Source organism: Argiope bruennichi, chromosome 2 (genome assembly GCF_947563725.1).
Source record: "Argiope bruennichi chromosome 2, qqArgBrue1.1, whole genome shotgun sequence".
Lineage (NCBI taxonomy): Eukaryota > Metazoa > Arthropoda > Arachnida > Araneae > Araneidae > Argiope > Argiope bruennichi.
The window spans coordinates 20,366,645-20,378,770 of NC_079152.1; the positions used below are offsets into that span (position 1 = coordinate 20,366,645).

General features: G+C 29.4%; 1 protein-coding gene across 1 annotated transcript in view; it reads left to right on the top strand.

Moving 5' to 3' along the window:
* Positions 1-9,707: 9,707 nt before the first annotated feature.
* The window catches only part of LOC129959165 (kelch-like protein 2), a 69,155-nt gene continuing 66,736 nt past the window's right edge, over positions 9,708-12,126 (top strand). The window contains exon 1 of the mRNA XM_056071991.1: positions 9,708-9,725. Coding sequence (XP_055927966.1) covers positions 9,708-9,725 — 18 coding nt within the window. The remainder of the gene's footprint in view (positions 9,726-12,126) is intronic.

Genomic DNA, 12,126 nt, shown 5'->3' on the forward strand with positions numbered 1-12,126 from the left:
TTTGACAAATATCCACTCTTCAGATTTCCCCGCGTTTGAAAAACACTCTTAAAAATGTTCGTGCATTTGTCAATGACAAAGATAACTAAAAGAGCTAGATGTTTGAAATTTGGTATACAGTTTTTACATCAAATATGCAGATTTCTATCAAATTTTGTGTCAAATTTATTCAGAGAAAATTTTTCTATACGGCTGTTTGAATAACGTCTGTTTTAACGCTGTAGTTACAAAACGAAGACAGATAGATGGATAGGATTAGGCGCACAGATTTAACATCCATAATGGAGACTCCTGTCAACTGTTTTGACAAATCCAACAACGAGTTGATTGCCCATTGCTCTTTTAGAAACATGTAAACACGATAATTTCCAAACCACAATAACTTGAAAATATCAAATTATGTATGGGATTTTGTGATTAGAAGGGTAATTTTTTTGCCTAGTTTTTTTTTTTTTTTTTGATCGGTTGAGAAAAATACATTTAAAGAGCAAATTCGATTTCGGATACTATCAAAATCATGCCAGGGATTTATCGCCAAAAATCTCGCCAAGGATGATACAGTAGTTTCAGTCAAAATGCTAAATACATGTCAAAGATTAATATTTGGTATTTATTGTACTCTAATGCCAAGCAAATCGTTCTTAAGGAAATTCTACACGATTCATACTGCATCGTCATATTTTTGATATTTGGTATAAATTAACAAAACATATCGGTTCAAATATCGTTAGCTCTGCTAATAATAAAGGTGCCTGCGTCCTGGCATAGGGGTAGCGCGTCTTCCCGTGATCTGGGCGCCATAGGTACGAGTCCGGATTCGGGCGTGGTTATTCTTCATCTGTTCTATCTGAGGGATGTGTAAATGTGCCCTCCAGCAAAAAGGGGCTATACGAGCGAATGTGATGCGTGAGTAGCTAAGATGTACTCTTGGTCCAAGTTGGCGCTACTGAAAACCAAGTTGGCGCTACCAAGTTGGCTTAAAATCGCGGACTTCATCAGCGAGCTTGTCCATGGCAAGTGTCATGAGAAACAATAACAACAGCAATAATAAATAATAATGATGAATGTTTCTGCGTTTCCGTGTGTGTTCGTACTGAATAGACATAGACCGTTTGACCTACAACTAACGAATGTGGCACATATATACCTTAGAAGGTGGGAATATGCAATCCGGACATATTTATTAGAATTGTAATTAATTAACCCTTTCTAGGGTCATAGGAAGTATGCTTCCCACCCAATTTATCAATCTTTGTATGAAATTATGCAGGTTGGCATAAGTTCTGACAATTTTTTTTTTAGTAAGACAAAAACTAAGATACTTCAGTTCTTTATCTTACACTTCTTTATCTTGTGTCTTGATTTGTTACTTAATTATTAATTAACAAAATTAATTAATGAATCAAATTTAATTTATCTAATAAGCTAAATGATTCCCTTTTCTTATTCTAATTACAAACCTAAAAATATTTTAACATAAAAAAATGGCCCTATAAAGGGTTAAAAAAAAATAAGCTGATGTCAGTGTTTTTCTTCAATAACGTCTGGAAATATAAATGCAAAAAGAATGATTTTTACACTGGTTAAAAATATAAAAATTTACTTTTTAATGATATCAATTCAATAGTCTTGTAATTTTTTTCTGATGTCTGCAATTTTTTTTTTCTGATGTCTTCCTTTTTTTTTTTTTTCCTGATTTTTCCTATCACCAATAGTTATATTGTCATCCGGAAATTCAAACCCTTTTCATTGTTTCATCACATAGTTAATCACGTGATTTCATCCATTGTTGAGAATAAAAGATGAAAGATTCTGTTTAATATCCGTTTTGCTTAAAAGACGAATAAAAAAGTATACATTTATAATGCTGTGTATTTTTAAACATAGATGAACCATACATTTGCACTATGATCTTTGGGGACTGTCTCTGTTATAATGGAACGTCTACACAACAAGCAGAACTTATGTAAAAAAACTGAAATGACGCAGTATTAATGACAAACAATTTGGCAAATTTCTAGGCATGACGTTATATCTAAAAGATTTATTTGAAAATAAATATAACCAATAAAGCTGCTCCACTGAGGCAATTAATAATAATACAACAATTAATAAGTATGAAAATATAATTATGAATCTATATTTCTTTGTTTGTTTTTCTTGTTTCTTTTCTTATTTCTTTGTTTTGTTGTTATTATTTGTTTACTTGAATTACTGCTAATTGATTTTGAGTCATATGGAAAAAAAGTATCATTTTATTATTCATTAACATAAGATGGAAACTATTTAAAGTCTAATTATATTACTTATTCGCATTTAATTAATATAATTAGTAAGACATTTCTAACGTTAGATTATGAAAAATATTTTGCAATGGTTTACGAGAAAATAAAGCTGAAAAAATTGCAGAAATTAATTTGATATAATTCTTATTTAAAAAAAAAAGGTTTTTTCCATTAATTTCATTGTGACACTTTCCTTTATTTACACGAATAATAAAGGAAAAAGAAATTATTATACGAATTTTGTATTTCATAAATATTCCATGATATCATTACTTGCATAGTTTCTCCTATAAAGATTTATAAAAATATTGAAATGCTTTACGAGCAGCTGCGATGTACGCGACAAAATTTTGCTAATAAGTATTATTATCGTAAACTTGTAATCAAGGTATTGCTCTTGGCTTCTCTATAAATTACTTAATAGAGAAAATAAGCAAATGACAAAAGTGCGAGAGATGAATGAAAATGTAGCATATTTGATTATTTAATTTAAATAAGAAACACTGTGCTTAAGCTGCATCTTTCTTAATGGGTGATGCAAAATAGAATATAAGGTATCAAATAGCTTTTTTTTCCATTTTTTTTTTTTTTTTACAAATGATAAGTAATTTTTTATATATTCTACAGAAAAAAGTTAAGAAAATGCGATCAAAATTTTAATTTTCTTGAATTCTTCTTTTATTTGAAACCTAAATAATATCAGTGGGAAAGTGCATATATATTTTTTCCTGTCATGAAATGTCGTCTTTAAAATATAAAATATTTGCAAAATTTCTAATGAGATTTGATAGGCGACTTATATAAGGGTTAATTTTGAGACTTTTATTGTGATAATTGAAGTTATGTTACTGAGTAATAATTTGTCAAACCCATATATTGACTTAAATTTTTGCACTAAAATTGACTGTAGTCATATAATTTTACATCTTTCTTAAAATATCTTCTTACAAACGTTTGTGGAATTTTCTGCTTTTATTTCAATCAATTACAAGATGCAACAATTATTGAATTAATGAATAAATGAAGGCAACTAATTTTTAATACAACGGAAGAGGATATATAAAAAATGGTGTTAAGAAAATGTTCTTTTTGTTTGAAGTTATAGTATAAGATAAAGTATTATTTTATTCTCTGAATAAAAATCAAAACTTAAAGGGAACAAAAGAGGAAGCAATAAAGAATGTAAATGGCTATTGCAATGTGATTTCAGAAACTTAGAATAAAAGCTATACATAAATGGCAAAACAACCAAACTTGATTAATATGACTAATGAGAAATCCCTCATTTTCTAGCAATTCAGAATTCTTTCTAGACTTAATGAAAGAGTTGAAAGAGAGAAAAGGGAGAATGACTCGAATGCCTTTCCTATCATTTCAAATTAACTGCAACTTCGTAACTGAGTGATTGCGTTGATCGATTTCTAGAGAATTAGTCTAGATACGCGTAGATTTGATTGGATTATATGGAATCCTTTAAAGGGAATTTTCGCTCGTACTGCCCCCTGCCACCGTTTTCAATAACATACAGTTGAATTTGTTGTCAATTGTTTTTGAAACTACGGGGATTTCACTAATATTTCATTTGATATTTCAAAAATGAGTAGCCGCGGTGGCCTTTAGGTAAGGTCTCGACTTCGGAACCGAAGGATTTCAGATTCGAGACCTGATTCCACCAAAGAACAGAAGTTTAAGCGGATCGTGTGCGCTTTAAATACATCGAGGCCAAACGTCCTCCAGCTTTGTGGTGTGGAAGTTTGGAGAATGGGATGCCAGCTCAGATGTCGTCCTCGTCATCTGACCAAGGTTCAAACTTGTGATGTACGTTCAAAAATGTCCTAGCGTTTCTTTATAACGGGACGATAACATAACTAAACTAAATTTCAGAAATGATCCAATTAGGAGAAACTTAATTAATAATTCCATTTAAAAGCTATAAAAATTAAATTTGGATTTTAAGATAGTCAATAAATTGTTAATAAAAGTTACATTTTTGAATACGCTTCTTAAGCATTAAAATATAATAATAGGCACTATTTTTTTATATAAATAGCAATGTATATATTCTAGTAGCATGCATTAGCTTTATTAAAGTTCTGTAATTCTTTGATTTTTTTTCAAAAGCGTATTAGATGTCACATAGTTTTTAACAGGTTTGTCAACATTTTACTGCACGAATGGTGGGAATTTCAAATCTTTCGTTAATTTTGGAACAATCTTTATATCATACAAGATAAATGAAAAAGAGTTCGATCAATATTATTTTTTTTAGGATATTTCATTGTGAGGAAAAAGTTCTAATAAATTCCTACTTATGTCTCTGAAGAAACCTAATAAAGTGGTACTTATGAATGCAACAAAACTCATTGCCCTGAGTTTTTTGGAAGGGAGACGACCGACACCCTCAACACAAATGCCGCGGTATGAAGGCGCAAACGAAACGTAGGACCAATAAAGCAAAATCAGGCCTAGAAACAATTCCTCTATTCCAGAACCTTCGTGAATCATTAAGGAAAAAATCCTCAAACATCAAAACATCTAAAATAAAAATTGTAAGTACACATACATTTTATGTACAATGAGCATAAAGTAAGGAGTAACGTACATAAACATAACCAGACTAAGAAATAAATAAAGTAAAAAGCAAAAGCAATGATTGAATGAATGAAGGTACAATTGGATATAATAAATAAGTTAAATACATAAACAAAATAATAACTAGAAATGCATATGCAGTAGAAGGAAATTGATAGTTTTGAAAAATTATAGAGTTAAAAGAAGAAAATAATCTTTGTTCTTTTTTCAAATTTTGAACATTCGTCAAATAGTCGATTGTCTGATGAACTGTTTCTTCGTACCGAATGTACATACAATAAATATAATTATTTTTAAATTATAAAATTAAATTTCATTTTTATAAAATAATTCGGCTATAGCCTAGTATTTTATTATTTTAGCATCAGAAATTGCGCAGAAATATTACAAAATTTTCTATTCTAAGTATTTTATGCTTATCTGAAAAAAAAAAAAAATTCAAATTGCAATTTATTGAAACCTTGGTTTACAATGCATATATTCAATGCATGCCATCAATTGCACAAATTTGATCTAGAATGGATTTTTTTTTTACCTCAAAAGTTATTAGTTGCGTGACATTTCTCCAAACTCATAACTAAATTTTTACTCTAAAATAAAATAAACTGTGAAAGTTTTAAATTGGATAAATACAAATAAAAACATTTATGATAATGATTAACTTAATCTCTGCTACCCAAATTATTATTTTACAGTAAAAAAATAAATAAACATTGAAAAGATTTAATATCAATTCATATTTGCAATTATTCTTCGTATTAATTAATTAATGGAATAGTTTTATCACGATTATTTAGTTAAAAATAATCAATTATTGTTCATTTGTATACAGTTATATCTGTATATATGTGTAATATGAAAATAAATGAATGCATCTGAAAGTTATTAAAAGCAGATTACTCCGTCATGCGAAATTGCATTTTCTGGAAAGAGCAAATGGTGGTCCATGTAATTAGTTGTTATAAGCTTATGGTAAAAAAATTCAAAACGAAACAAGAAAAATAGGTTTTTGAGGATTTAATTAAATGAATTCGAGTTTTGACGTATAAGTTGTACATAATCGATATTGCAAAAGTACGTACAGTGTAATTGAATTCTGGAAATAATGCAGACATTAAATATTTAAAACTGAATTTTTGATTTGAAAGAGGAAAATAGATAAAAAAATGAGTAACTAATGCCTAATAGATATTTCTAATTAATGATGTTAGTTATTATGTCTGAAACAGTAGCCTGAGGGAAGAGTTTCGTTTATTGTTCTGAAAAAACTCTAATTTTCTGTTAACATGTGTAACTGCGAAAAACTTCATCGTTGAAATCCACTATATTGCTTCCCTTCATATCACCAAAGATGAAAATAGTGCCAATATCAAAAGTCACAATGGCTGACAAGTTAAACAATCCTATTAATAAGGTTGCTTGAAATATTTAATTTATTAGTTTGAGTAGGTTGCCATATTGGCGGTAAAACATTTGAAAATAAATGAAGAAATGTATTCATGTAAATACAGAAAAGTACTCATCCAAATTTGTTTAAAACATTTCTTCTCTTTTATTTACAATAAAGATTTATGTGAGATTTTCGCGGAAGATTTACCAGGAATATACTCACACATAGAAATAAATAATTCACCGGATAACCAATTCTTCCCGGAATTTACAAAAACTTGATAAAGAGATAAACATATTATACTGAAAAAAAATGTAAAACATTTTGGAGTCAATGCATTAAAGAGAAGTAAAACTAATGCTTTCGTTCCTTTTCATGTTCTCAAATAAACAGAAGATGCAGAAAAAAAAATATTATAATTGTCAGAAAAATCGAATTCAAGATTTTGATGAATCACCTGGTTTCAGACCTCGTAGAATCTCAAAAAACATTTTTGGGATTATGTCTGTCTGTCTCTCAACCTGCCTGTGAATACTATAGCTCAAAATTTTTTTTTAGTAAATTGGATGATATTTGATGTATGGGCTTCATACAAAATTTTCAGACATTTATCAAATTTTGATGGAAATCCATTCAGAGGAAGTATATTGCTCCAGTTTTTTCTAAAACAAAGCACAGCTATTTAGTTAAATTTTCTACACAAACTCAGCACTTAAAATGTAGATCAAATCAGATTTGAACCAAATATGATTGCCAATCAGTCAGTTCATTTACATTCAAAGAAACACAATAATTCAAATACTCGTATATTAAATATATGAAATTTGATTTGTGAAATTTTGAAACAGACATAATCTTAAAAGTTCTATATAAAATGTTTCAATTGGTCGAAAAAAAGCTCAAATAATTTTTTTATCAAATCAAAATGGATTTTCTGGAATTTGAATATTATTTGCATACCAGCGATTAATTGCTAAAAAATCTCCAACTTTTGTACATTTGATCCAATGAATGATCGCGAGCATGAATTCGCTAAATGCATGCCAAAGATCGATATTTTATAGCTATTGCTCACTAATGCCATTCAATTAACTTTATTGAATTACGAAGCATAATACTGTCATATGTGGCACTCTAAAAATAAAAATATGAGCACTTGTGACAGTCACAGTTTTTTTCCCAAATTGAATAATTTTAAGAAGAATGAGGTAATAACACCCTTATTAAAAGAGTATACTTTAGAGTTCGATGAGATTACATATGATTGTTTGAACTGTTTCTATTATAATAATAAAATCAGAAATTTGCAAAAAAAAAAAAAAAAAAAAAACTTTTTTTTTGTGCGAAATTCAACAAAAATTTAATGCAGTAAAAGTTCCATTATTTAGGAAATGATTGTAATCAATATTTTTCAATTAAAACTTAAGAAATGCAGAGGAGGTCGCGGCGGATTTTTATGAATGGGCTGACTTTTTTCCTTCAAAAACTTCAAGTGTCTACAAAAAGGACCAATGTTGATATAAAGCGCTAAGACATTTGTCAAATTTCCAACGAAATCCATTCATAGAAAATGTATTCGTCTGTTCAGCTTTCCAGACATGAATGAATCGGCAATGAAATCGAGAGACGGAAATGGGTTAGATTAACTGAGCTTGTTAATCACAAACATTCGATAACTGTTAGACAATGTGCTCTTTAACAAAGAGCTTCTCATTGACATCGCACTGGCAAATAGAGATTGCCAGGCATGAAAAACGTCCTTGTTGCACATTTCGCTTTGAAAGACAATCATACAACGGAGCTAAATCATAAATGGAAAAACAGTGCTTCATAAGAGCTCCATGGTCGCTTTGACAGGCGAAAAACATCCTTTATCGGAAATCTGTACACCGTGTACTTGATTTAATATACCATACAAATTATAACAAGGAAACTAACACTGTGAGTATGAAATTGGGAACTACCTGCTTGATAATATAACGCTGTAGTTACAGTTATTCAAATCAAATGCACAAATATCATTTTAATATTGTTATACATAGCTCATATTAATGAAGGTAAAGCCATGTTGTGTCACAGCATGCCAGATGCAACAGCGATATTCTGTCGCAGTTAGGGTTGCGTGTAATTGTGGTTGACTTCAATTATTGAGACATGCTAGAAAAATAATTTTATTTACTTTTAAACTTAAGAAATTATACGATTAATTTTGACTACAAGCTTCATTGAGGCGAGTGCGCAAGCGTTCTGGAGAAAAAGAAGGGAATAGCATTTTAGAAGCATCGCATTATTAGCAATATTTAATTGAAATTTTAAGCAGTCATTAATCCCGATGAAGAAAAACTAGTCGCCAAAGGCAGCTAGCTACTGATGAATAATAAAGCGATATTACAGTACTCAGAACGTTAAAAAATAGATGAGGGGAATAATTAAATTTCCAACTAAAGTATGATGTTATTGGATTGATTATTTTAAGTTGGTTCATGCACAAAGAAATTCGAAAAGAACGGTTGCAAGGTTATTGAAAGGCCGAGGTGGCCTGGTGGTAAGGTCTCGGCTTCGGAACTGAGGGTTTCAGATTCAAAATCTGATTAGTTTAGAGAGGGCTTTGCCAGCTCAGGCATCGCTCTCGTCATCCAACCGCGGTTCAAAATTAAGGAGGCCGTCCTAAAATAGCCCTAGTGTTGCTTTAAAACGGTATTTTAGTATAACTAAACTAGTTATATTAAAGTAGCAATTAAATTAGCAAAATCATAATTATATGTGTAGGTTATTAAATTAGCAAATATCATAATTTGATGTTTAGCAATATTTTCTTGTTTGAATAATGAACATTAAGTAAATCGAATGAATTATTTTAATGTAAAGTATGCACAGCTAGAATTTCAGATAACCAGCTGATCACGACAGATTAGTTGTGATTCATGATATAAAGTTTTTTCTCCGTAAATATTATTTAGGAATAAAGAATCGATTAATATTTCAGAAAGAAAACTGAATACTATGTTAAAGAAAATATCAGGAATATATCAAAGAAATAACCACGAATAAAGAATTTATTAAAGTTTTTTTTTTCATAATTGTTACCTAAGAGACATACTTTGGGAGTATTGCCTTTATTATTCATTGTTATTTGATAGAAACGATAAAAAATTTTGAAGGCAAACAATGAAAAACAGGCACAATAATGAAAAAAATATACCATTTTTAAGACAATTAGACTAAACAGATATCTTTAACTTCTGTCGAAGATAACAATAAATAAAGAGATTTGATATTATCTGAAACATATTTCTTTCAAAATTTTCTTTCCGATTTCCTTCTGTGAAATTTCATAATTAAAACTATAGTAATGGGAAAAATTATCTCCTTCTAAAATGTTTATAAAATAACATAACGATTTCCTCACAAATTCTTTCAATTCAATGGTTTTACTAAAAATGGAAAACATAATTCAAGTAAGTAAATGCAATCTTAACTTTTCTGTTACATGTAATTATTATGTAAAAAAATACGTTAGAATGACACTTCCAAATTAAGATGTAAAAGAAGCTTCCTAACTCAAAAGTATGTAATTCAAATTTATCACTAGTCTTAAAGTAAGTCTTTTGACGAATTTTTTTTATAAACATAGATCAAAATTGTGTCACAAATTCGAAATATTTTCCTTAATTGGATATAAAATTAAAAGATACTTTTTTTCATTTATTTTTATTACTTACTTCTGGAATTGAAATCGATTTAACCTTCATATTATGAAGATCGGTGAAATCAATAACAATAATATCAAATACATTTTGAAAGCGGTGAAAAAAAGATTTGATTATAAGGTTTATTTTTCTGATAACCAATTAAACCATGTACGGAAAAAAAGTACAGAAAATATAGGGGGTGAGGAAAGAGAAAAGGAAATTACAGCATTTGCATCAAACGACTTTTAAAATTTAAATTTTACAAAAGTAATTATAATCATTCTGGGAATCACCAGCTGGCCCTAACTCTAAAATGCAATAACAGTTCAGTTCAAATTGATGGAATAAAATACTATCATCTTTTAATATTACTATAAGTGATATTAATTATTTTGACCCAACAGTTTTTAATGATGAACTTCTGAAGGATAATAAAATTATATTATTGTTCAAAAGATGTGTTTGAAAAATATTAATTGAAACATAATGATTATGAAATTTAGAAAAAAAATCAATTTATAGGAAAAATGGGGTGTAAATTTTCACGATAATAAAATCAATTCTTGAAGCAACATTAAAAATGCAGAGCTGGATTTCTTTTCAACAAAATTTTCTTTGTTTACTTTTAGGAAAAAAAAAATTTAAAAAAATGAGTTCCTCTAAGGGATATAGGCTACATTTTTTAGAAATTGGTCTAAACTGGGGGAATTATTACTGAGTTTCTGCATACAGCTTGTGTTGTATAATTATAGGCTACTGCATATTATGTCTTTTTGCTCTAAATTGCATAATGAAGCGATGAGCGATACACTGCATTTTTTTATTCCTCCTGAAGATTAAATTTCTGGTTGACTCTGTCTCATTAATCTTCATCAAACTGTCCGGGTCCATTCTTCATTTCAAGGATATATAATATTTCGTGCCTTCTCAACTGAAAGAAAAGTTTTTTTTTTCTGCTTTAGTTAAATTTCTGGAACAATAAGGAAAGATAATAATTAGAAATCAATCTAAATTGTTTTCTAGTCATTCTTACGAGAAAAGCTATTTAGGTTGGAAAGGGAAGAGAGGACAGGAAAAACAGGGGTTGTCCAAAATAATGGAAAGTCCTCGCTGAAATTAGTAACTTGCATATGTAATAATATAGAACAAAATTAAATAGGTAACTATCAGTTTTTTTGTACTACATTGATTGCAGATTATCAGTTTGCTGTAGCAAATGTATTATACATTATTGTCTGCTGAATTTTGTTTCTGGTGAAATAAAAAGGAGAGATATTTGTCAGAGTTCTAAGGGCAATAGATAGTGGGTAGTCCGTCTGGTTGGCGCATAATAACCACAATTAGCACACCTGTTGAGGGTATCAATAGGAGCCTTGTCGAAGGTCATGTCAGCATACAACGATCATGGCATAATATTTGCTAGAGCGAACTGTGGAAGAAACTCAAATTCACTGCGAGAGATAGGCGGACATTTAGGAGGTGTGACACCAGAAGGAAGGCCACTGAAGCAGAATGGATTGCTGAGCTGAATGAATATCTATAGTGAACATCTCAGTGTCGCTATTTTTCATAAATTGCGTCGGCTGCTAGTGCTTAGCATAGTTAATTCGGTTTTCAAATTTCGTTTCTGTCTTTTAGCGGGTGAATTTCCTTTGTGATTTTTTTTTAAATCAGAAACTTTAAGTAGGTAAGCAAAGAATTAATGAGTAAACTGAAGAAAGGCTTCTTCGCAAATCTCTTTAGCAGAAATTAAAAATCAAGATATCGAAAGATTGATAAATAACATTATGTCAATATCCTTAATTGCAATAATATTTTAAGCGTTTGATTCTTTGCACTGAAATTTTTCAATTAAGTGATGATTGAATCTATAACTATCGCATTAGTTGATAAATATCAACTAATGAGCTGATTGCTAGATTGTATTAACTTGATTCTTTAGATATCAAAAAGTAAATAAATAAAAAATTTTTTTTACTTGTGCAAAAATGTTGATGTTGTTCCAAAAAATACTTTATTTTCACTTTAACGAGTGCTTTGTAGATATTGTGCAAATTATCTATATAATACGCATATTACTAGGTAATATAAGAAATGAAACAATATTCCGCACTTTAAAGGATCACTGTAGGTAATGTGCAGATTAGCTGGCTAGTCTTCAGAGTAA